The sequence below is a fragment of the Ovis aries genome, chromosome 6 (assembly GCF_016772045.2).
Source record: "Ovis aries strain OAR_USU_Benz2616 breed Rambouillet chromosome 6, ARS-UI_Ramb_v3.0, whole genome shotgun sequence".
NCBI lineage: Eukaryota > Metazoa > Chordata > Mammalia > Artiodactyla > Bovidae > Ovis > Ovis aries.
This window is the reverse complement of record NC_056059.1, coordinates 114,792,436-114,818,355: the sequence shown is the minus strand read 5'-3', so window position 1 is coordinate 114,818,355 and position 25,920 is coordinate 114,792,436. Positions and strand designations below refer to the sequence as shown.

The 25,920-nt window shown below is 56.6% G+C and overlaps 1 protein-coding gene across 2 annotated transcripts in view; it reads right to left on the bottom strand.

The window, feature by feature from the left end:
• SORCS2 (sortilin related VPS10 domain containing receptor 2) overlaps positions 1-25,920 on the bottom strand; it is a 489,434-nt gene that overhangs the window by 18,854 nt on the left and 444,660 nt on the right. For both annotated transcript variants that reach the window (XM_042251675.2, XM_027971238.3), the window contains exons 12-18: positions 19,629-19,705; positions 16,282-16,373; positions 15,175-15,282; positions 11,672-11,792; positions 10,715-10,848; positions 9,834-9,962; positions 6,873-7,044 (exon numbers count right to left, since the gene is read on the bottom strand). In XM_042251675.2, coding sequence (XP_042107609.1) covers positions 6,873-7,044; positions 9,834-9,962; positions 10,715-10,848; positions 11,672-11,792; positions 15,175-15,282; positions 16,282-16,373; positions 19,629-19,705 — 833 coding nt within the window. The remainder of the gene's footprint in view (positions 1-6,872; positions 7,045-9,833; positions 9,963-10,714; positions 10,849-11,671; positions 11,793-15,174; positions 15,283-16,281; positions 16,374-19,628; positions 19,706-25,920) is intronic.

The window sequence follows — 25,920 nt, the reverse complement described above, 5'->3', positions numbered from 1 at the left end:
CAGGGAGGCCTGAGCCAGGGACCGGGAGGGCAGGGAGCAGGCCCCCACCTGCTGGACAGTCTAAGGGACAGGGAGAAGTCTGTGCATAAAAACTCTGAGTCTCCTAGGAAATGACAAAACAAAACAAGGCGTCATTTTCCCCTCTGATGCTGCGATTCCTGCATTTTCTATCTCCTCACTCTACGTGCTGCCAGGAGTGATGCTCGGGTGCACAGGCTCTATGCAGGGAGGGGGGTCCCACGTCCGTCACCCCTCCCTGGCATCTCCTCACCCACACGAGCCGTCTAAGCGCCCGTCTAACCCCCACCACGAACATCACCCTTCCGATAACCGTGCTTTCCTCGTGGAGTCTTGGGAAAGGAAACTGAGGAAGCAAACAGGAGCTTTTCCAACTTCGTGGCAAGAATGAGTTCCTCAGTTACTCCAGGACCTCTCTCCCCATCACCTCCCTATCATGTCTTCCTGCCACCCCTCTGCCTGCTGGGGGAGCACCCAGGAAGCCATGTCCTAGGGGTCAGGAATGAAACACGGCCATCATTAACTGTTCAGCGAGCCTCTTGGTTTACACCTGCCAAACCCTAGAACTTGACAGAGTACCTTTATGTAAATTATGTTCATTCACCTTTCTTCACAAATACGGTATGAAAGGTTGGATCATCTCTCCCCCATCCACACCCACTTGGAACCTCAGAATGTGACCTTATTTGGAAATAGGGTCTTTGTGGATGTAATTAATTAACTCGAGGTCACACTGAATTAGAACAGGATCGAAGTTCAATGGCTGGGTCTTTATCAGAAAGAGGAGCAGCTCTGAGACACAGAAAGGGAGCCAGGTGAAGACAGAGGCTGGAGGGGGTGCTGCCCTCGCCCAGGGCTGCCTGGAACCCCCAGAAGCTGAGAGACACGGGAGGACTCTCCTTCCAGAGGGAGCCCAGCCCTGCTGACACTCTGATTTTGGACTTCCGGCCTCCAGAGCTCTTGAGAAGAGAAATTTCTGATATTTCAAGCCACCCAGTTTGTGGCCACTGTCGTGATGGCCTTGGGGACCTTATGCAAGTATGTTCTATGCTCCCCATTTTATAGGTTGAAGGACTGAGGCTCTGTGAGTCCAGAACCTGCAGGCTGGCTTGTGGTCAGGGCTCTCTCTGTTTAAAGGCAGCCTTGTAGATGGGGATGGTCTCAAGGTCAACTTGCTCCGGGAGGGAGGGGTGTCCATGCAGCTTCCTGGGGGAAGAAGGGGCTTCTGGCTGAGTCTGGACGTGTGGCTTTGATGGGCAGGAGCCACACCACCTGGAGATGCTGTGTCCTGCCTGTGAGCAGCCAAGAGGGTGTGTTCTAACTCCTGAAACACTTCCCTTGGTTAAAACACTTCATCACAGGGACTTCCTTGGCGGTCCAGTGGTTAAGACTCTGCACTTCCACCACAGGGGCCACAGTTCGATCCCTGTTTGGGGAGCTAAGATCCCATGTGCCATGTGGTATGGGCAAAAATAAATAAATAAAATAAAAAATCCTACCTTGTCAGCCTGAGCATCTCAACGAGAGAGTAGCCCCTGCTTGCCTCAACTAAAAAAGAGCCCTCAGAGCAACGAAGACCCAGCACAGCCAAAATAAATAAGTAAAATTATATTAAAAATAATAATAGTAGAAACCTTGTCATAATCAGGAAGGTAATAGTGGCAATGCAAGAAAATAGAAAAAGGCAGAGAAGTAGCTAGAAAGGAAAAATGGTAACGTCAGCACAACACCCACCACCCACAGCATAGTGTTTCCATGCAGATCTCTGTGTGTGTGTGTGTTTACTCCTGAGTGCTTTAAGAACACGCGGAAGTCTCGTGCTGAGCCAGCTGCCAATTCACACGTAATTGTCAAGGATATAACCCATGCTGGCGGTCTCCATGTGAACATCTTGCAGAACACGTATCACGGCTTGGAATCCCCAGTGATTCAGCCACAATTCTGTCGCCCCTGGGGTCCCTAGGGCTACCCTTTCACCCCCAGACGCGCCTCTCCATCACATCCCCGACTCCATGGGATTAGAACCTCTAACCTGTTCTCCATTTCTATAATTTCGTTACTTGGGGAATATTCTCTAAGCAGAATTGCTGGGATTAGCTTTCTCATTCAGTATAATTCTTTGCAGATTCTCCCAAGCTGTGGTGTAGAGCCTCTTCCCTCTTACTTCAGAGTACCACCCGTGGGATGGACGTATCACCTCACCTCGCGTTTATCCACTCGCCCATCGAGGACATCTGGCTGTCTCCCGTTTCTGGCTCTTATGAATAAAGCTGCTGTGAACCTTGATGTATACAGGTTTTCCTGTGAGCCTCTTTGTTTCCCTGGGATGAAGGCCCAGGAGTGTAACTGCTGAGTCCTGTGGTTGTTGCATGCTTAGTTTTTAAGGAAATGACCAACTTTTCCGGAGCGGCTGTACCATTCCATGTCCGCGTCAGCCGTGTAGGAGGGGCCCAGTTTCTCTGCATCCTTACCAGCATTTGGTGGGACCACTGTCTTTCACGTTAGTCCTTTCTGTAGGCACGCAGGGCCCCCCTTTTCGCTGCATTTCCCTGATGGCTAGTGATTCCTGTAGGCGCGCGGGGGCCCCCCTTTTCGCTGCATTTCCTGATGGCTAGTGATTCCTGTAGGCGCGCAGGGCCCGCCTTTTCGCTGCATTTCCTGATGGCTAATGATGCTGAATGTGGTTTCCCTGTGCGTATTTGCCATTCTCTCCAGTGACACGTTTCTCCGTGCCTTCTGCTCACCTTCTAATTGGCTTGCTTGTCCTCCTATGGTTGGGTTCTGAGAAATCGTTATATATTCCGGGTACTAGTCCTTGTTGGATACGGTTTGTAATTATTTTCTCTGTGGCCGTCTTCTCACCTTCTCAGGCTCTGTCACAGGTGACGCGTGTCGCATTCTGATGAAGTCCAGTTTATCACACTTCCCTCATGGATGGTGCTATGGTGTCAATGCTGAGAACTCTGTCTAGCCCTAGAGCACAGTATTTCCCCCTGTGTTGTTTCTACAAGCTTCACAGGTTTCCATTTAAGGCTGTGATCCACTTTGAGTCGACTCTGCATCAGCCATGAGGTTCGTTTTCACCATATCCTCGTTCGTTGACGCCCGTCCTTCCCTCGCTGAAATGCTTTTGCGCCTGGGCCGTCTGTGTGGGTCTGTTTCTGGGTTCCCCTTCAGATCTTATGTTCAGTTCTGAGATCTTCACGGAACTTGGATTCCCCTAAATCCAGGGCTGTTTCCACACCTGGACTGGATGCGTGTATCTGTGGTTGTGTATGAATGCGAGTGCATAGTCACGTGTGAAAATGTGTAAGTGTCCGTGTCTGTGTGTGTATGTGTGTGTGCGTGTGAGAGAGAGAGAGAGCAGGTGTGTATACCAGTGTGTGTACCCACTCCAACCTTGCACCTACTCCTTCCCAAGGCTTCAACGCGGGAGCCAGTGGCCTCTTCCGGACAGTGGAGGGCAAAGGACTCTCTTCCAAGAGCATCTTTCTGCTGCTCCCTCGCCTCCACCCCTGCAGGCGAGGGTCCCAGCCTACAGTCCTGCCCTGGGTCCGGATGGAGCGTCCCAGCAGTGGCAAGCTGCTGGGATTCTGGGCTCTAGAGGGCAGCAGGTGGCCCTGTTTCCTGCAAGTCAGTCCTGGAGCTCCGGGTGGCAGCTGGGTCCCCTCCGAGGTCCGGGTGGCCCGAGGCTGGGCAGGGGGCTGCACCCTCCTCTGAAGTGAACAAGCCTCCCCCCGCCCCCCCCCCCCCAAACACACACACCACCCCAGGGTGGCCCGAGGCTGGGCAGGGGGCTACACCCTCCTCCGCAGTGAATGAGCCTCCCCCCGCCCCCGCCGCCCCTGCACACACACACACTGCCCCAGGGTGGCCCGAGGCTGGAGTGTGACTCTCAGGACCAGGCTCAATCATCACGGGGCCAGCAGGCTGATGCACCCTTGGCTCAGGTCTGGGGCCTGCAAACCAGGAGGTGTCCTCATGGAGCCCCCAGGCCTGGACCCAACGCCAGCTCTGCGTGGCCCCGCGTGGGTGGCTGCCCCTGTCCGAACCTCGGCCTCCCCAGCTATAAAGCCGGCTGGTGGGAGCGCAGCCCGTGGGCGGGGGAGGACGGAGGGGAACGCGGGCGCCCGCGCATTCAGTTCCTCACATGGGACCAGAGCCCCCGCTTTCCAGCATCAGAGACCGCGTCAGTGTTCCCCGGTCCCACCTGGGCAGGCATGGAAGGACGTCTTCTGCATGGAGCCCTGCTCGGTTCTCCCAGCATGTCTGTTAACTGAAGCCCCCAGTGCTCGAGAGCCGTGAGCCGGGGGCTGGGGCCCCGGGCGGGAAGAGGGGCCTCTGCACCCGCTTTGTGCATTCCTGTCTGCTTGTGAGTGTTTTTAGTTTCTATTTTTGGATTTCCTACAATGAGCATTTGTTACATCTATAATCAGAAAAATAAGCACCTGCATATTAGTTTAAATACACTAGAAGGGAATAAATTAACAGTGGTCACCTTGAGAGAATAAGATTTTGGGTGACATTTATATCCTTATGTTTTTGATGTTTCCCCAGTGTTCTACAATGAGTATATACTGTTCTTAAAATCAGGAAAAATGTAACACTTATACTAAAAAAAGAAAGAAATACTAGGAGACAGGGAGGAAATTTATGTGTGTGTGTGTGTGTGTGTGTGTGTGTTAGTTGCTAAGTCATGTCCAACTCTTTGCAATCCATGGACTGTAGCCCACTAAGCTCCTCTGTCCATGGGATTCTCCAGGCAAGAATACTGGTGTGGGTTGCCATTCCTTTCTCCAGGGGATCTTCCCGTCCCAGGGATCGAACCCAGGTCTGCCATACTGCAAGCAAATTCTTTACCAACTGAGCCACCGGGGAAGCCCCATATATATGTAGGTGTGTATCTATATACACATATATGAAATATTTCTATATCCGTCCATCTATATTTGTATCTATGTCATCCATTAACTATCAATGATTTTTTCATCAATCTATATCTACTTATCATTTATATCTATCTATCTATGCATCACTATGAACAAAGCTAGTGGAGGTGATGGAATTCCAACTGAGCTATTTCACATCCTAGAAGACGATGCTGTGAAAGTGCTGCACTCAATATGCCAGCAAATTTGGGAAACTCAGCAGTGGCCACAGGACTGGAAAAGGTCAGTTTTCATTCCAATCCCAAAGAAAGGCAATGCCAAAGAATTCTCAAACTACCACACAGTTGCACTCATCTCACACGCTAGCAAAGTAATGCTCAAAATTCTCCAAGCCAGGCTTCAACAGTATGTGAACTGTGAACCTCCAGATGTTCGAGCTGGATTTAGAAAAGGCAGGGGAACCAGAGATCAAATCGCCAACATCCGTTGGATCATATAAAAAGCAAGACAATTCCAGAAAAACATCTACTTCTGCTTCATTGACTATGCTAAAGCCTTGACTGTGTGGATCACAACAAACTATGGAAAATCCTGAAAGAGATGGGAATACCAGACCACCTGACCTGTCTCCTGATAAATCTGTAAGAGGGACAAGAAGCAACCAATAGAACTGGACATGGAACAACAGACTGGTTCCAATTTGGGAAAGGAGTACGTCAAGGCTGTATATTGTCACCCTGCTTATTTAACTCATATGCAAACTATGTCATGTGAAATGCTGGGCTGGGTGAAGTACAGGCTAGAATCAAGATTTCTGGAAGAAATCTCAATAAACTCAGATATGCAGATGACACCACCCTTAGGGCAGAAAGTGAAGAGGAACTAAAGAGCCTTCATGGCAAATAGATGGGGAAACAATGGAAACAGTGACAGACTTTATCTTGGGGGGTTCCAAAATCACTGCAGATGGTGACTTCAGCCATGAAATTAAATGATGCTTGATTCTTGGAAGGGAAGCCATGATCAACCTAGACAGCATATTAAAAAGCAGAGATATTACGTCACCGACAAAGGTTTGTCTAATCAAATCTATGGTTTTTCCAATAGTCATGTATGGATGTGAGAGTCGGACCATAAAGAAAGCTGAAGAATGATGCTTTTCAACTGTGGTGTTGGGGAGGACTCTTGAGAGTCCCTTGGATTGCAAGAAGATCCAACCAGTCCACCCTAAAGGAAATCAGTCCTGAATATTCATTGGAAGGACTGACGCTGACGCTGAAGCGCCAATACTTTGGCCATCTGATGCAAAGAACTGACTCACTGGAAAAGACCCTGATGCTGGGAAAGACTGATGGCAGGAGGAGAAAGGGATGACAGAGGATGAGATGGTTGGATGGCATCACCGACTCCATGGACATGGGTTTGGGTGGACTCCGGGAGTTGGTGATGGACAGGGAGGCCTGGCGTGCTGCGGACCATGGGGTCACAAAGAGTTGGACATGACTAAGCAACTGAACTGAACTGATTTATCTGCCTATCACCTATCACAGAATTTGTATTGGCTATGAGATTATAAAGTAATATTTTTTTTTAAACCTGCCTGTTTTTCTTAAGATTCTAAATTAGCTAGATCAGTATGAGAGGTTTAAAACATTCTATTGCCGCCCATGGGAATGAACGAATCTGACATCACCATGCGGTCAACACCCAGGCAGATGTGTTTGAAGCTGCCTCTCGCTGGGCCTGAGCTGGAGGCTGGCTGCTCCGCTGCCCCTGCCCTCCACTCCCTCCCGAGTTTTCCATTTCATTGCTTCAGTGCTGGTCTGGACCTGTGCAGGGGTCTCCAGCGCACTGTTACCTTCCGCAGTTCGGAAACGCTGGTCCAGATGACTCCGCACTCCAGGACTTCGAGGGGGAGAGGATGCCGCCCACCGCCCCGTCTGCCCAGCCGAAGCGACCCCTCACCTGCTCCTGCTGCACCACGAACAGGACGTCCTCCCCGGGCCGCACGGCCACCGCCGCGCCGCGGATGCTGACCTGCAGGCCCCGCGGCGGCAGGAGCGGGCACTGCAGCCGCACCGGGCTCTGCCGCGGGTCCACGCCGCCCTCGCACACGTTGGACACCAGCTTCCGGTACCTGCAGCCAGAAGGCGGGTCAACATCCGTCCGGACGGGCCCGGGCCTGCCGCCCGGCCGGACAGCTTCCAGTCGCGTGCCAGGGCTCTTGGCTTGTGACTCCCACGCTTCAACTCCCTCCCTCTTCCAGACTCTGTCTGTTTGCTCTTTCTACCCCATTTTGGAGCTGGGGAAACTGAGGCTCAGAGAAGGGAATGAGCTCTAATGGTAGGACCGCGGCCCTCACTGATCCAAGCATGTTCTCACGATGCTGACAGGTGTTGTTGCTGGGAGACGACTGGAGAAGTCAGAATGGATACTGCGACTTTGCTGGGAAACGTGGTGCTGGGAAACGTGGTCCCGGGAAGCCGGAGCGCCCCGGAGGGGCTGGGACTTCCCGATGATGCGCCACGTGGCTGTGGGCAAGCACAGTCCCACGGGAGGCCTCCTCCTCTTACACTGAGGGACTGGGGACAGATGACACCCGATTCACCAGCTCATTCATGCAACGCGAATTGACTGAGCATCTGCTATGCACCAGGTATGAGGGCTGAGGTCATCCCTCGCAGCCCCTGCCCTTGCGGAGAGGACTTCCAGTGGGAAGCCAGCCCTCACCAAACCACCCCCCACATCAAAGCAACATCACGTCTGTGACAATATGGGGAAGGGGCTGCACCTGGGGATCCTCTCCCCAAGAAAGGGGCTTTCAGCTGAGAGCAGAAGGTGAGCAGGAGAGTGAAGAGTGTCCTGGGCAGTGGAAATGGTGTGTGCAAAGGCCCTGTGGTGGGGGGAGGCAGGTGTGAGATGAGGGTGGCGAGGGGCTGGCTGGCAGAGCCCAATGCACTCTAGGAAACTTTTAGGGCCTCCCCAGTAGCTCAGTGGTAAAGAATCCACCTGCCAATGCAGGAGACATGGGTTCAATCCCTGGATCAGGAAGATCCCCTGGAAGAGAAAACGGCAACCCACACCAGTATTCTTGCCTGGAGAGTCCCATGGACAGAGGAGCCTGGCAGGCTACAGTCCATGGTGTTGCAAAAAGTCAGACATGATTCAGCGACTAAACAGTAACAACAAACTCTTAGGAGATGTTAGGAAAACCCTGCAAGGGTTGCTGAATTGTTATCATGCAAAGATGCATGTGGTTAGTTGGGAAGAAAATAGCCTCCCTAAGAACTACCCTCCCACAGCCCCTTGGCATCCAGAGTGTGCAGATGCTGTGAAATGAAACCCTTTGCCCTTGATATGGGTCCTGACTCTGACATTTCAGACCAGAGTCCCTGCTTGCCAAGCCTTGGAGCATCTGCTGTGGCCCCCTGATGGAGGGAGGGACGGATGATGGATGGATGATTCGAGAATTGTTGGAGGGATGGGAGGATGAACGGATGGCGGGCGAGTGAGTGAAGAATAAAGAGATGGATGATTGGATGGATAGAGGGATGACGGATGGGTGGGTGGATGGATGGGTGGATGGGGAATACACAGATAGACGATTGGATGGTTGGATGATGATGGATGGATGGGTGGGTGGACGGATGGATAGATGGATGATGGATGGATGGATGATGGATGGATGGGGAATACACGGATAGACGATTGGATGGATGGATGATGATGGATGGACGGGTGGGTGGATGGATGATGGATGGATGGGTGGATGATGGATGGATGGATGGATGGATGAAGGGTGGATGGGGAATACAAGGGTGATTGGATGATTGGATGGATAGAGGGATGATGGATGGGTGGGTGGATGGATGATGGATGAGTGGGGAATACACAGATAGACGATTGGATGGATGGATGGATGGATGGATAGGTGAATGATGGACAGATGGGTGGGTGGATGAATGGATGATGGATGGATAAGGAACACATGGATAGGTGAGTGGATGACTGGCTGGATGGATGATGGGATTTATGCCGCTGAGGTCCGAGCGTGCAATCTCTGGCCCTGCTTCTTGCTTGTTCAGGCTCTGTCCTGCCCCATCCCCAGGGGCAGCAACCAGGCTTGTCTAGTAAGTCCATAGGCAGTTCACTCCCTCTCAGAACTTCCCCACAGGGACACAGAAACCTTTAAGATGAAGCTTGCTTAGGACCTGTGGAGTGGCGGGCTCCCAGCTGTTACACACAGAACGCTGTTACACACAGAACGCTGTTATAGTTTGATCCCTGAGACACAGCATGCTCAGCCTCTGTAGGGGGAAGGAGGTCACACCTGCGGAGCACTTCCCTCCCCCTCATGCACAGCGTGTGTCCATCACACCACACACCGAGGGACGCACCATGTGTCGGAAAGCTTAGTCCAGTCCAGAGGACAACTGGGTGAGCGTGACAATAACTGGGGATGTTCTATTATCACAGAGTAAGCTCGGGGCCCAGGGTGAGTCAGGGAAGGCTTCCTGAAGGAGGCGCCATTCAAGCTGAGACCTAAAGGGAATGTGAATATCTCTGGCCCAGCTCAGGCCTGGCTCGCTCAGGGTTGGCAGATGGGGAGGGGCTTTGGCACTGTAGGGGCTCAGGGGGGCCAGGCAGGTGGGATCCTTCTCTGGGTAGAGCGGGTATGAGTGCCGAGGCCGGGGACCTCCTTGCTCTCTGTTCAGAGCAGGTTCAGGGGGTCTCTTCTCCCTGAGGCTGGCCCATCTGGGCTCCGAATGGAGAGCCCTGGCCGGAGGCAGAGTCTGGGTGACTTGCAGGAGCCCCAGTGCAGAGGGCGGTCAGCCCTGATTTCTCTCTCCCTGACTCCACGCGAGGAGCCGTGGGCACCAGGCGGGAAAGGCAGGGGGCACCATGGTTCTGCCCCGTGTGACTCACCCGAGACTGCTGGTATAGGTCTGGCCCAGGACACAGTCGTCAGGGGGTGACAGGGGGTTAAACCAGAAGTTGGCAAAGCACTTGTTGGCATCAGACTCCGAGGAGGGGGCGCGCTCAAATCCATAGTCACTGGGAGGAGGAAGACACGGTGGTCAGGAGACTGGCAGTGGCAGGGGTGCAAGCCAGCCCAGGGTAGGTGCCCCACACCAAGGACACACACAGGCAGATCCACAGGCCCCGTCCCAGAGGGGAGAAGGGTGAGAAGGGATGCCAAGGGGATTCTGGGACATTACAGCCGAGCACTGAACCCAGCCTGGGCATCCTGGAGGGCTGCCTGGAGGAGGCAGGCGGACTCTCAATGGAAGATCAAGAGATAACCGGGGGAAGAGGGCAAGGGCACTGCAGGTGGGGGCCAGCCCCTTCAGCGCCAGAGCCGGGAGACACAGGTGGGGATGGCAGGACGAGGAAGGGCGAGGATGGCTGGGGAGGGAGCCAGCTTCCAGAACTCGGACATTCTCCTGCTGGTGGGCAAGCACACGAGTCCTTGAGCAGGGCAGCGGGGCGGGGGGTGGTCAGGGGGCTTCCAGCCGGGTCTCTGGATGGTGGAGGGGGTTGCTGGCTGGTCCCCAGGCTGCCCTCCGTCTTCCTCCGTGTCCACACCCGCCTGGGAGCAGGCCGCCGCTGCCGGCTTGGAAAGGACACCCACGGATTCTTGAACGTGGGCCGGACCAGGTGGCTGGGTGATCGGGCCCAGAATAAGGGGGCCGTGCTGGAGCGTGGCTCTCAGCTTGCCCGCAGGGGCGGCGGCCGTGGGGTCACTCAGGCAGCACCCCCCCTGCCCCCCACCCACCTGCAGGGCTGGGGCAGAGCGGGACCCTCACCAGAGGAAGTCCGAGGCCCGGCAGGGGCACACGCGGGCCGTGAGTGCCGCCGTGAAGCTGCGGCCCGTGACGCACCAGGATGCGGGCTTCCTCCTGCGGAAGCTCCTCTGCTGGCCCATGACACAGCGGTCACCCTGCGGGGGACACAGGTGAGGGGCCGCCGCGCTGCGCTCCCACGGCCGGTCTGGTCCGTTCCTTATTCCCCTGGCCGGGGCGGGCATCGGGGCAGGAAACCAGGGCCCAGGGGCAGGGCTGTGTGTGCCTGACGCTGACCTGGGGCAGCCCGGCCCCTGTCCCATCCCCCAGCACTCGCTGAGTGATGTGTACCTGGCCCTGCTGGGCCCTGAGGGGGTCTCAGGCCCCGGAAGAGGGGCCCCATGCAATCCTCAGGCCTGAGGGTTTCAGATGGGCCCTGTGAGGCTGGGATGAGCCACGGCCTCCAGGCCTCAAGGGCCACACAGAAGGTGCTCAGCCAACAATCTGAGCAGGACACACCGGTGTGAACAGGCACCATGGCAGGTACAGCTGTGGGCACCCCCCGACCCCAGCGATTCTGGGCTCCTCCACTCTGAAATCCTGAGCATCCAACCCGAACTGCAGTGGAAGACCATTTCTGTTCCTCACGTGTCCCCTCCGTGTGAATATTCCTCATTTTGCTGTAGGAAGTTTTGTGTGTCTGAGATTATGGCGTGGGGCCTGTCCCAGACCATTGGTGTTACCCAGTGCCCTGTTACCTTCCCTCCATCCCACAAATCCAGGACCCCGAGCACAGCTGGCTCCGGGCTGGGTCGGGCCCGTGCCCCTGTGCCCCTGGGTGTACCCGCAGACCCTGGCCCAGGCTGCCCAGAAGGGCCAGCAAGCCCAGCAGGAGCACCCGCATGGGGGGGGGGGCGGGCGGCAGCCTGGCGGGACGGGGTCTGTGGGCGGAGAGGGTGCGCCGCGCGGGGCCGGGCCCACCTGCAGGTCGGTGAGGTCCCAGGAGCCGTAGTCGCCCTCATCGCACCGCCTGGAGAACCAGGGCCGGAAGTCCACCTTGACCAGCTCCCAGTCCGAGCGGAAGCTGATGTGGCCGAAGACGCTGGGGAGGGAAGCAGGGGCAGGAAGGCGCCTTAGTCCAGCCCGCCCCCCAGGCGCCCCCAGTCCCCTGCAGGCCTCCGCCCACACCTGCCCGGTGGGGCCAGCGGTCGCTCCCCCGCCCCCGCTGGGCAGCCCCAGGACGGACCCCGCGCTGGGCCGGGCAGGCTGCAGGCCTTTGGGCATCAGCGTCAAGCGTTCCCACCGCCATCGCCCGTTATCTACGGCTCGTGGATGGTGCTGCCGTGGGCCATCCCAGGTGGGCCCCGCGGACGAGGACGCGGGCACAGTGGCGTCAGGAGCCCGGCCCTCCCTCAGTGGCCAGGCTGGTCCTGGCAGACCTGTTTCGCAGAGTGACTCGTGGTCGGGTGTCTGCGTTCTGTGCTGTCTGGCTTCTCCCCGCCTGCGTCCCCGCTTTTGTCGGCCTGTCCATACCAGGACTGGGGGCCGTGCTGCAGAAACCCAGCTCCCTCTGCATAGCTGGGCCACAGAATTCCCCCCTCAGGCAGACGGGACAATCCATGGAGAGGTAGGGAGTCACCCCCTGCCAGCTCAGAGCGGGCTGGGAGCACTGTGTATGCTGCTTGGTCTAAATTCTCACCACAGCCCACTTTACAGAAAGGAAAACTGAGGCACAGAGAGGCTGAGTAGCTTGCTTAAGGTCACACAGCATGTTTGTGCCACTTCTTTGCCCACAGCCGTCATGTACTGAGTGCCCATCATGCGACGCCCAGACCCCTCGCCCGCCGAGAAGGCTGCTGCTTAAGGGGTTTCCTCCCAGCACCTCACACTTGGGCCCTAGGAGCCCAGCCTGCACTTCTCTGGTCCTTCTTCAGTTCACCATATAGGATCCCGGCCATATTACCAGAGGTTGAGCGCCTGGATGGAGGAGGTGATGTACTCACTCTGGCCTTGGTCCCCATTCCAGGCTCACGTATAGGAGCTGGATGCTTGGGGAAGTCAGTCATGGCCTAAAGGGCACAAACTGCAATCTAGGAGGGTAGTTGAGAAGGGTCTTGGAATGTTTTCTGGGGGACATGATGGCTGGCATGTCTGAGGCTGATACTGGAAGAGTTTTGGCTCCAAAGGACACCTCGGAGCCAGACACACCTGGGCTGACACCTGTTCACTTGTCTGTGACCTTCGGCGTGTCCATTCCTCTCTGCACCTCAGTTTCCTTGGCTTTCAGATGGGGACAATGACACTGGCCTTTTGGGCCCCGGTGGCTTAACGATGGCTGGTGTAGGAGGCTGGCTGTAGAAGGTCTATAGACACACGTGCACACGCTCACTCTTACACATACACCCCCCGACCCACATGCACGCACATCGCCTCCACTGCCCCGAGCAGTCCCCAGAAGCAGACACTGTGGGCCTTACTTCACAGGCGAGACCCTGAGCCTCTACAGGGGCCTCTTCTGGTCCTGGCAGCCGCCCTCTGCCTTGGCCTGGCGCCCCCCTCTGGGGTCCACCTCCCCGTCCGGGGCTCTGAGAGGCCCGATCGCTCTCCACTGGCTCCCGCCTTCCTTCCTGCCTGCCCACGGGCAGCCCTGGTGTCTGAAGACACCCTGTGGTCCTCCTTCCAGCCTGAGCCTCTCACCCAATCATGTTCAGTGCCATAATCCATCCTGCTTTTCTGCTGCCTGAGGCTGAGCCAGAACACCCGTCACCCCAGCCTGGGCCTCTCCTGCTGCTGGTGGACGTGGCCCAGCATGGACCAAATGGCCCACTTCTCCTCCGCCTGGTCCAGCAGCTCTCAGAGGGGCTCCCGACAGAGAGGTCGTGGGTGGCCCGGATGGGGGTGGTGACGGTGGTCATGAAGGTGTCCCGCTGGTCCGCTGTCCCAACTCCCGTGCTGATGGGGACAGTCCCCTCCCTGGGAGTCTCACCACATGGGGACTGTCTTTGCCATGGCATCCCCTTCTCCCAAGCAGAGCCAGCTGGGTTGTTACTTAAATAGGGCATGAGGGTCTTAGCTCATTGAAGGGATGTCCTTAAGGGACATCTTCACTGCAGTATTTCAGCCTGGAGAATTCCGTGGACTGTACAGTCCATGGGGTCGCAAAGAGTTGGACAGGACTGAGTGCCTTTCACTCACTCACTCACGCCAGGCCCTGCACAGCCTGAGCCTGTCTCCCGCTCTTCCGGAAGCCAAGTTACGATGGAGGTGACTGCAGCGGTGACTGCTGGCGCGTCCTCTGCCCCTGCCAAACACCCGCCCCCCATCCATTCCTCCTCACCACCCCAGGGGGCGTGCTGTTAATATTCCCACCTTACTGACAAGGACACTGAGGCCAGGGACCCCTGGGGATGGCTCGGCCATGGTCCATGGGGAGCAGGATCGGTCTCCCAGCTGGTGGCTCTGGGGCTCTGATGCCCGGCCCGGGAAACACGCGCTGGCCGGAGTGGGACCACTGCGCAAACTCCTGCACGGGCTGCACAGGCCCCACCAGGGAAGTCTCTGAAAAGAGGCGGGTCCACTTGATCTAACTAATCCCCTCCGTGTCTCTGAAGTCCTGCCTTTTATGAAGCCTAAACGTTCAGCTGATACTTTGAGAAATGGCTGGCATCTGGCTAACTCTGAGTTTTAGGAAGTCAGTGCCTTTAATGTGTGTGTGAAAGTGAAAACGTTAATCGCTCAGTTGTGTCCGAGAGTAGGTACTCATTCCCTTCTCCAGGGGCTCTTCCTGACCCAGGGATCGGATTGGGGTCTCCCACATCACAGGCAGATTCTTTACCATCGGAACCACCTTCTGAAAGTCGGAAAGTGAAAATCACTCCAGTCGTGTCCAACTCTTTGTGACCCCATGGACTATACAGTCCATGGAATTCTCCAGGCCAGAATACTGGAGTGGGTAGCCTTTCCCTTCTCCTGGAGATCTTCCCAACTCAGGGATAGAACCCAGGTTGCCCGCACTGTAGGTGGATTCTTTACCAGCTGAGCCACCAGGGAAGCCCAAGAATACTGAAGTGGGCAGCCTATTCCTCCTCCAGCTGATCTTCCTGATCCATCACCATCACCATCACCACCATCATCAGCATCACCATCGACAGTATCCCAATCTCAAAGGGCCTAATGGGCAGTGACCCAGGGCTGACCCTTGACTCTCAGTCCCACCCCTCACCAGCCCGGTGATCCTGGGCAGATGACAGATGGCCCTGGTTAGGGAAGAGTGGCCACCTCCCAGAGGCAGAGGGTGAGAGGACGCAGAGGATGGCAGAGACGAGGAGGCAGGTGTGAAGATGGGGGTGAGAATGGGGAGGATGGGCAGGGAGGCGGGGGGCAGTGCTGAACCCGCCTACAGCAGCAGGGCCTGGGGTGCCCTCCGCCACGGCCCGCCTGGGGTTCGGCTCTGACCTGCCTGCCCACCTCCCGTGGGCACTCACGTCATGACCAGCGTCTCGTCCCCTGGCTCGCTCAGCAGCCCATCCACAAACACGGAGGTGCTGGTGAAGTTGTGCGTGCTCCAGGTGAGGCCCTCGTCCACGCTGAACCTGCCAAGAGAAAGGGCAGCTGGGGACACAGTCTGCGCCCAGGGCCAGCTGCCTTGTCGGACCCAGCCCTGCCCACGCCCAGGGACCAGAGCTGTCAAGCTGAGGCGGCTGGGCGAACCGGCAGGGGCAGTGAGCAGCCCCAGGGCCAGTCTGGTGTCCCCAGTGTGACTGGACCCCTGCCCTCACACTCCCATAGGAGGTCACGGCAGCCACCTGCCAGCACCAGGTGGCACCCACGTCTGCTCAGGGAGATCCCCTGGACTGCGGTTATCCAGGTCTTGGAAACATCCAGGTCAGCCCTACCCAGTGCCCAAGCCCAGCTCAGGGTCTGCCGGGTCACGTATGGGAGCTTACTGTCTCCCAGTGTGGTGTATCAGTGTTGCCAGCTTGCTGTGCAGAAAGATCTTTTTCAGACTAAAGTGATACTGGTTTCCTGACAGCTCCCCGGGCTCTGCCTCCCAAGTCCGCAGTTCATGCCTGCCCTCACGTCCCCACAACAGCCCTTCACATGTCTGAAGCTGATGCCAAACCCACTCTGGCCTGGGCACATGCAGCTGGCTTCCCTGTCTGACCTCCACCTATCTAACTCAGGTCCATCCCGAAAAGTCACCTCCTCTGGGAAGCCTTCCCTGCTCTTTCAGGAGGAGGGGCGGGTAGGGGCATCCTCACAGCCCCAGGCCTCCCTCTGGCCCACTCGACCAGGCTGGGTCATCATTCCCTGCCCCTTGTCTCCCCACGCCTGGCAGGGAGCAGCTATCAGCAGCATGGGTGGGGGTGGTGGTGGTGGTGGGTGGTGAGGGGGCAGGGTGGTGGTAGGCAGGGTGATGGTGGTGGGTGGGGGGTAGACACTGCAGAGCCTGGCACTAACCCCCTTGGCGGGGTCTGGTGCCTTCGTCCTGGGGTCCTGCGTGGGGGCCATCCTGAGGAATGCTCCGAGGGGTTCCCAGGTGGAGAGGACAGGCCCCCGCCACACTCAGCGCTGGGCGCCCAGGGTCTTACTTGAGGATCTTCAGGGGGATGGAAGTGTCCTTGATGGCCACGATCACGCCTCCGTGGTCCAGGTAGAGGATGTGATGCTCCTCCTCGAACACCTGCAGCAGACCGTGGGCGGGGCTCTGAGGACAGGGGCCGGGGAGGGCCTAGGGGCTTTCAGGGTCGGGGGTCACTCTCCCAGGGACAGAGCTGCCCACATGCTGGCTGGGGGGCTGCAGCAGAGTCCAGCTCCCTGAGGCAGGGCTGGTCAGAGGGCTCCTGGTGTCCTCAGGCCATCCCTTCCTTCCACCAACCACCCAGACTCAGTACGTGCAGGACGAATGGCATGAATGGATGCTGATGGCAATTTCTAGACCACTGACCAGACAGCAAAATGCAGATAAACACCGCAAGTGGTTCTGCCTATAGGAAAACCTCAGGCAGCCAAAAGGCCGGCAATGTGAGGATGAGAAAGAAGCTGTAGAATTTAGGAAAGCATTTAGGGTAAGCATCCACTAGTAAAAGCAAACCTCTATTTACCACTGACTCGGTTCATGTGCCGCCTCCTTCAGGAAGCCCTCCCAGATGCCATGCTGGGTGGGTGTGGGGAGTCTCTGGGCCCCCTGTCCCAGGACTTACTGCATGAACTTGTCATTGTCTTCTCCAGCCAGGGAGTTCCTCAAAGGCCCAGTCTGCCTCTGAGTTCTCTCTGTGGCCCAGTACTGGCTCAGCTCACGGCGGGAGGTGCCAGGGCTCAGGAAGTGTGTGTGGGATAGATGAATGAGTGAGTGAGTGAGTGAGTGAATGAATCCCCACCAAGTCCTTTGGGGACAAAGTGTCAAGAGACCTGGATAGGGCTCTCAGAGGAGGAAATACCTCTGGTGGCCATCAGGGCATAGCCCCAGATGTGCTCACAACCCTCACACGTGGTCAGACTCCTCATCTTCACACCCACCTCCCACAAGGACAAGCAGGGGGCATCTGCCCTGTCTACCCACAGGGAAGACGGGTGCCTCCCAGTCTTCCCATGGGAGCCCCACAGGCGATTCCACCCTCATTAGCTGGGGACTTGAAAATCAGGCGACTCCAACCCCATGCAGCCATGAAATTAAAAGACACTTGCTCCTTGGAAGGAAAGCTATGCCCAACCTAGACAGCATATTAAAAAGCAGAAACATCACAACAAATGTGTGTTGGCACAACATGTGCCAACAAAGGTCCATCTAGTCAAAGCCATGGTTTTTCCAGTGGTCATGTATGGATGTGAGATTGGACTGTCAAGAAAGCTGAGCGCCGAAGAATTAATGCTTTTGAACTGTGGTGTTGGAGAAGACTCACTTTGGCCCCGATGTGAAGAGCAGACTCATGGGAAAAGACCCTGATGCTGGGAAAGACTGAAGGCAGGAGGAGGAGGGGATGACAGAGGATGAGACGGTTGGATGGCATCACCGACTCGGTGGACAAGTTTGGGAAAATTCTGGGAGATGGTGAGGGACAGGGAAGCCTGGGATGCTTCAATCCATGGGGAGTCCCAAAGAATCAGATACGACTTAGCAACTGAACAACAAAACACCCACAGGGAACCCGAGGGTCTTTGCACATCCAGTGCTCTGGTCTTCTGCCCCTGGAACAGTGAGCGGCCCCCAGCCCCATTCCCTGTCTTTCCCACTACCCTGACACCCTGAGCTCTAGAGGGTGCTCCTTAAATGTTTTCTACTTCGGGATCATTCCAGGGGAGTCCTGTTTTTAAAATATGCCCCTTTAACAGCGTACGCATTGTCATTTGTAATTTACATGCCCAGAGTTTTGCGGTAGAGACAGCTCACAGCATCCTTGACAAGCCAGCCTGAGCTCTCCAGGTCTTCCTGCCTTTGTCCCACCCTGACCTCTGCCTCCTGCTTGCCCCCCACCCCAGTAAACTACCCCCCTCTGACACATGGGCGCCCCCTACTCTGTCAGGCACCCGGGCACTCCTGCACCCTCCTGTGCCCCCTACCTCGTACCCACCTCCCATCACTGTAGCTCAGGGCTAAACCAACATTCTCCCACTTAATTCTGACAAGTTCCCAAGTTTGAAGCCTAAGCCAATGGCTTGCCAACAGTGGCCACTGTGAATACCATACAGTCAGTTTCTTCAAAATACATCTCTCTGTTTCACCAGGTCTATTAAATCTAATAAGCTGGGGCCGGGGGTGGGGGTGGTTTCTGTAATAAATGGACAGGCAGTGACCTTTAAGAGAGTTTTAGACATATCTCACTAGTTTTAGTGAAACAGAAATATTATAACACAATAAATCTCTTTTGCCCTTTTCAAAATTCCTGGTTTCTTGCATATTATTAACAAAAAACTGCCAGGACTTTAAACCAGGGTGCAGGCGAGCTCTGCACTTTGAGGATTAACGTCTTTGTCCAGAGCAGTAGCTGGGAGGAGTCTGTGAAGTGGGGAGCTCAGAGGTGCAAAAATCGACCTGAAAATAAAGCTTCTTCCATCCTCAGGAAGGGGAGACACCAATGAAAATTTAGTGCAATTTCGTAAGCGCTTAAGGTAGAAATTGCCACTCCATGAAGTTGGCAGACCACACGAGGCTTTTTTTTTTTTTTTTTTCCAGAAAGAAATAAACAGCAAGTGCAGAGGGGGTCCAAGCCTCTCCTGGGGCGGAGCGCTTGGGTCTGGCTGGACTGCCCAAGTGTTGGACCATCAGCCACCCTGCTCCGCGGGACGCCCTTTGGACAGCAGCCCCCACCCCTCCAGTCTGAGACTCTGAGTCGCGTGTTGGGGTAACGCTGACGGGCCCTTGCAGTGTGACCCCCCCAGCCCAGGGGCCCATTTCCTGCATAACTGCTGTTGCCTGCTTCTTGTCATTTTCCTGTTTTTCTTTTCTCAGGCCACACTGAACATCAGATCATCACCCCGTGGATGTGCCTGAGGCACCCCAAACCACACTCACCGCGATCCCCCCAACCCTGCTCCTCCCCCATGTCTCCTTGCTCTCCTAAGTCTCTGCCGTCCACCCAGCAGCTGCCCCTGCAGGGCCCCGGGCCTGGTCTGCGGCCCCAACGTCCTGCTCTCAGGAAGTCTCCATGTGCCTTCCTGCCGGGACAGCGCCTCCACCCCATCCCTGGCGGTTGTTCCGTTTGGGTTGACATTCAGGATAACCTGACTGTGGGGAGATGCGTCAGACCGCAAACCCTCCAGCAGTGGCTGCTGCAAGAACAGCAGGAGGTGGGGGCCAGCCGGGCCTGGGTCCTCTTTTCCCCGATGGCGACCTAACTCCTAAAGGGAGTGGTGTCCAGCCGCTCAGGCCGGGGCAGGGGGTGAGAACAGACACATCTCTGGGGGCCCCAGCATGGTGAGCCCCTCCCTGCCACCTTACCTGCCGCCAGGTGTGGCCGCAGTCCGACGTGATGTACATTTCCTCTTTATATTCCACCAGCTGGGAGCCCAGGTTACCTGGTCCGGAAGAGAAGAGATGGAGCTGCTCTTAGGACCGGACACTCTCCCCTGACCGAGGTCTAAGCACAGCCAGGGCCCCGAGCCAGGGCTGGCGGGGGATGCGCCCTGGGTCTACGCCACCAAAGCCACAGTGGATGCACCTTCTGCCCTCCTGGGTGCCGACAGGCCTGCCATCACCACTGCGGGCCCTAGTCTGCATGGTAAAGGGTTAACTTTGCCCAGAGAAAGCCGGCCTCAGGCAGCTCAGGCAGAGCCCAGGTACAGGCAGAGCGTGGGGGCCTCAGGAGACCCACGGGTGAGGAGTGGGGTTCAGGAACAAGAAGCATGGCTGGGGACCACGCGGGCCAGGTGAGCAGTGTGTGGACCCAGCAGCCCGTGACGGGCTTTAAACTGGGGCAGGACACGGCTGGGCTTGCATTTGGAGGTAGCCCCTGGGGGATGGGTAGAGGGGAGGCCAGAGGCCGGTCCGGGCAGCATGGGGCCATCCAGGACAAGCACATAGTAGGTGCTCATTAAGCATCCATCGAGGGGCCGTTTGGAGGATGGGGAAGTGGGCACCAAGTCAGCTGGGCGGCCAACAGGCTCCTCCTGGGTCCTGGTTCACCTGACCCTATACCAGCCTGGCAGGTGGGTCACCAGCCTCGAAGGGGCCACTCTCCGGGGCTAGGACTTAATCTGGGGGTGCTGCTGAGTGGGGGCAAAGAACCCCTGCTTAGTAACCAAGGTGACTCCGGTTTGAAGACCAGGAGGCTTGGCCGAGTGGACTCCAACAGGAAGAATGTTGGTCGCCTGGAGGACACGGCTCCAGGACGGTCACGGCAGCCTTGGAGCTGGGCTGGGTGACCCCAGACAGCCTCCGGAGAAGGGGCTCCAACAGCAGAATTTTCTGACATGTCAGATTTCACAGGCTTCCGTTCTGACCACATGATGATGGTGGGGGAGCCAGGGACCTGAGCTTCCTTCCAGGATGAAGGGGACCTGCTTTGAGGACACAGTAGCCCTTCCGGACTCTTCCTGGGGCCCCAGAGGCCCCTGACCCAGCAACCTGAGCAGCACATGCCCTCTGGCGCCTTATCCACATGGTGCCCTCAGGAGCGCCTCCTCCAGAGCCAAGTGTAGATGTCACTAGACAATCCCACGGGAGAGGGATCGTTCTCAGAGATGAGTCAAAGCCAGTTCAAGCAGAGCAGCCAAGGGCTTGCATGCCTGCCTTTTTTTTTTGAGGTCCAACCAACATCCAAATCATCCATCCACCCTTCATCAATTTATTATCCATCCATCCATCTCTCATCAATTTATTATCCATCCATCCATCCTTCCTTCATCAATTTATTATCCGCCCATCCATCCCTCATCAATTTATTATCTATCCAGCCTTCGTTAATTTATCATCCATCCATCATCCTTCCATCCCCTCGTCTCTCCTTCATCAGTTCCACCCCTCCCCCTCCCCCTGCACGTATCCATCAGCATCTGTTGAGTGCCTGCTCTCTCCCCAGCCTTGTGCTAAGCTGCAGGGGGTGCCAGCTGAGCAACCACAGCCCTGGCTCCCAGGGACCTCTCCACCTAGCCAGGGAAGAAGGATGCCCTGCAACCGGGGCAGGGCTGAGGATGCCTGGGATCCCGGGGAACCGTGAAAGCAGAGAAGGGAAAGGTAACAGACCCACGAAGGAGGGGAATCCAGGAGCGATTCCTGCAGGAAGCGACCTCTGCCCCTTGCCTCGAAAGACGAATGCCACTGGTCAAGCGAAAGGGGCAGATGTGCCAGGCAGTGGGCTGGGCCTTGGCGACGGCAGCGAGGTGGGAGGGGAGGTTGGTCAGGGGAGGTGGGGCAGAGGGGCAGGTGCCGAGTTGGGTTCCCTTCTACCCGCCCGGCCATGGCAAGGCGCTCAGGAAAAGCTGCTGAGCACAGTCAGTGGGGTGACGGAATGAAGGCAAAAGCTGGGGGTTGGGGGGTGGGCAGAGGACGGAAGGGGTGCCCTTTATCTCCACCCCCTGTCCTTCCAGACACCAACAGAGATGCCAGGACCCGTGCGTCCAATACCGAAGCCGTGCAGCAAAGGCTGCAGGGTCAGCACAACCCCACAGGCGGATCTGCCGCCCGTGGTTTTGGGGGGAGTGATGTCTCTCTTTTAAGTGACGCGATCTGTTTTCCTTGCTTAGTCTACCAAGGCTGTCAGGCTGCCAGTCACCAAACAGGCACAGGGGCAGGGGGCGGGACATCAGGGGAGATTCAGAGGACACGTCCACAGGCCATCAGAGCAGAAGGCTCTGCAGGAGCTTGGAGGCCGGGGCCCTCACCTTAGGGAGAGGAAACTGAGGCCCAGGGGACGTCCCCGGTGCTGTGTCCCTCCTGGCTGCTCTGGGCTCTCCTTGGGCCTCCTCCCCCAACAGTCTGGCCTCTCTGCCCTGCGTCCATGCTCTCAGGGCCTGGCATACAGTAAGCACTCCCTGAATGCACGTTTCCTTTCTGACCTTCCTTGGCCTGCAGCTTGCAGAGTGGCCAGGACCTCAGGGCCCGAACAGAGCAGAAGATCAACACAAGACCCACCCCCATCTCCTCTTGGCCGAGGAGGAAGGCGGCCTGGACCAGGAGACAGGGCTCCTACTGGGGGCCCCGGGGGCTCTTCCTGGCACAGAGAGGACGGAGGTGCTCCGAGCTCCCCTTCCCGGCCCCTCAGGGTTTTCCTGGCCGTGGGACTCCCCCGGAGCTGTGTCCAGGAGGCGTCTGCAGCCTTTGCTCTGTGTGGCCCTGAGGATTCACCCCCTGGATGCGGAGCCGGAAGCAGCATGTGCTGCGTGGGGGGCCCAGGACCTGGCAGGGCGGCTCCGGGAGGTGCAGCGCCCGCCCTACAGCAAGAACTCGGGAAGGGCCAAGTCCGAACCGGACCGGTCCCCTCAGTCCAGACCACGCATCTGTGTCTGCTGCCTCCTTAGAAGCTCGTCCCCTTGACGCGGCCCAGCCGGGGGAGAACGTTCCAGCTGGCACCCTGGCCTGCCGCGCTTATTGCTGGGTTCACCCTCTGAGGCTGCTTCTCGACCCTGGTGGTTAGAAGCCAATGTTCCTTTCTTTGCTTCTTAAATTCTCCTTTTCCGACCTCATTGGAGTCACCGCTGTGAGTCTAGCCTCTCGTCCATGGGCCCGGAGGACAGGCTTCCAGCAGAAAGCGCCTGGCGTGGAGCTCGGCTCAAAGGCGGTGGTGCCCAGGCGCTGTCTAAGTGATAGGGAGAGCTGCGGAAACACGCCTGGCATCCACCAAACAGAGGTCTTTCTTTCTGCAGATGAGGGTGCTGATGTTCGGAGGCACCAGTCACGCCCAGAGCCCAGCAGCTGGAATGTGGCAGAAGCCGGGCGTATGGCAGCCTCTGCCTGTCCCAGGGTGAGGGGTGAGTGATGGGAGATCCGCGCAGAGGCTCCCTGGAAACAGACAGCCATCACCCCCCGGCTGCCTCAGGCGGCTCAGCCCAGACAGAGACAAGCCCTCATTTGGACCCACTGCTCCTGCCGCTTTGCCCAGCCCACAGGGGGCCACCAGTGGCAAGCTGGTCCCTGCTTAGCAGCAGCGGCGGGGCCCGAGGGAGCCCAGCTCACTCCACCTCCCCTCTCTGGTTCTCTGTTCCCAGCAGACACCCAGGGCTAGATGGAGGATGTAAAAAAATTCACACCTCAGTTGGCCCACGTTGTACAGATGGCTCCATCTCCATCTCGGGAAAGCCATGGCGAGGTTAAAAAGCTGCGGAATGGAGTATAAATGCAGCATCCTGCCCCTGGCAGGGGGACAGTGAGGGGAGGGAGGGAGGGGCAGAGGGAGGCGGCCACCCACCCCCTGCGCTCCCCCTTCTGTGACACGCATACGGTGAGCGAAGCTCCTGCAGATCCTCGCAGCTTCCCTGGGGGCTGGAACGCTTGTCCTGAGCTTTCAAAGTCTTCTGAGTGCTGGGAACATTTGAAACTGTGCCTTTTGCACTTTTGGTCAAGAATTTGAGGTTTCAAGCCATCATGAACGTGCGTTTTAAATACACCGTTGCCTTCGGGTCCAGGGACCTGAGTCCACAAGACCGAGGGTGCCTGACACAGGTGGCCCGACCCCTCTCTGCGTGGGAGCTGGTGCCCCACGTGCGGCATTGAAATCGCATTTTTGTCATCGACACCCGCCTGGAAGCAGGAGGACCCCGCCCCAGTGGCAGCCACTGACTAAGACCCCTGGGGCACGGATGGGCAGAAGGAGGCCCAGAAGCGGAAAGCTCTTCCTTGCCGTCATCTCTGTCTGGTTGTATCGCTTGCCGCCCCCCACTGAAACGCCCCCCTCTTCAGGATAACGTGGGATGCCCACCCTGACCGCCAAGGTCTCTCGCCTTCTGAGGTGCACAGTGCCTGCAGGGGCCTCACCTCCCGGCCTGCCTGCGGGCTCTGATCGGGGCCTTCTGAGGCGCATCTTCCCTCCTCTGTCTGGAAGGACGGCCCTGCCGCCTCAGCGTGGCCATTCACTCGTTCACTGGCTCACTCACTCATTCTTTCACTCTCATTCACTCACTCACTCACTCACTCACTCATTCACTCATCACTCACTCACTCACTCATTCATTCACTCACTCATTCATTCACTCACTCACTCATTCATTCACTCACTCATTCATTCACTCACTCACTCATTCATTCACTCATTCATTCATCACTCACTCACTCACTCATTCATTCACTCGCTCATTCATTCATCACTCACTCATTCATTCATTCACTCACTCATTCACTCACTCATTCATTCACTCACTCATTCATTCATCACTCACTCACTCATTCATTCACCCACTCATTCATTCACTCACTCACTCACTCACTCAATCATTCATTACTCACTCATTCATTCACTCACTCATTCACTCTCTCATTCATTCATTCACTCACTCATTCTTTCACTCATTCACTTATTCATTCACTCACTCATTCATTCATTCCTTCATTTACTCACTCAACTTACTCCTTCACTCACTAACTCACTCACTTATTCATTCTTTACTCACTCATTCATTCCTTTACTCATTCATTCACTCTCTCATTCACTCACTTATTCACTCTCTCACTCATCACTTACTCACTCCTTCACTCACTCACTCATTCATTACTCACTCATTCATTCACTCACTCATTCATTCATACTCACTCCTTCCCTCACTCACTCCTTCACTCCTTCATTCACTCACTCCTTCATTCATTCACTCCTTCATTCATTCACTCACTCATTCATTCACTACTCATTCATTCATACTCACTCCTTCATTCACTCACTCATTCATCATTACTCACTCATTCATTCACTCACTCATTCATTCACTCACTCATTCATTCACTCACTCATTCACTTATTCACTCACTCACTCATTCATTCACTCCTTCACTCACTCACTCATTCATTACTCACTCATTCACTCATTCACTCACTCACTCCTTCACTCACTCACTCCTTCACTCGCCCTCTCATCACTCACTCACTCGCTCACTCACTCGCTCACTCTCTCACACACAGCCGCCAGGCGGGGACACGTCTGCTGGAGGGTCAGATGCATCATCCAGCCCAGGGTCTGGGGTCCAGATTCTCCAGGCTGCAGCTGGTGCTGGAGCAGAAAGAGGGATGGAGCCCCGGGGTCAGGCAGCCATGAGCCCTGGCCCGGGCCTTGGCGGTCCCTGCTCTGTGACGAGGCAGACACGCTGTCTCCCTGACTGCCACACGCCCCATCCACGCCTGGGTGTGCACAGCCCCAGCCTGGCCCTTCTGCCCCCAGGACCAGTGGCCGGCTGGTGAGCCTGCCCCAAAGTCTTGCTCTCTGCAGTTTCAAGGGGCACAGCAGTCCTCCCAGGGCAGGGGACTCCCTTTCCCAGAGGAGCCTGGGGTGGGTCTCAAGCTTCAGGAGGACACCTTGCAAGTTGCGAGCAAGTCTTCCCTCTCCTCAGGTTCGCTGCCTCCTCTGCAAAGTGGGGGTGCTGACCTCTCAGGGTCACGGTGGTGATGAGAGGGGCCTGGCAGGGGAGAAGCGGCCACCGTGGCAGCTGTGGGCAGAGCATCAGGGCTGAGCTGCCGAGAGCTGGTGAGGCTGTCCCCTCTCTGAAGGGTGAAAGGGAAGCCAGACGCCAGCCGCTGCCTGGCACTGGACTTTTAAAACATGTGATTTTATTTGCAATGATTCTTCTAACTCACATAAACCTTATTTTAGAG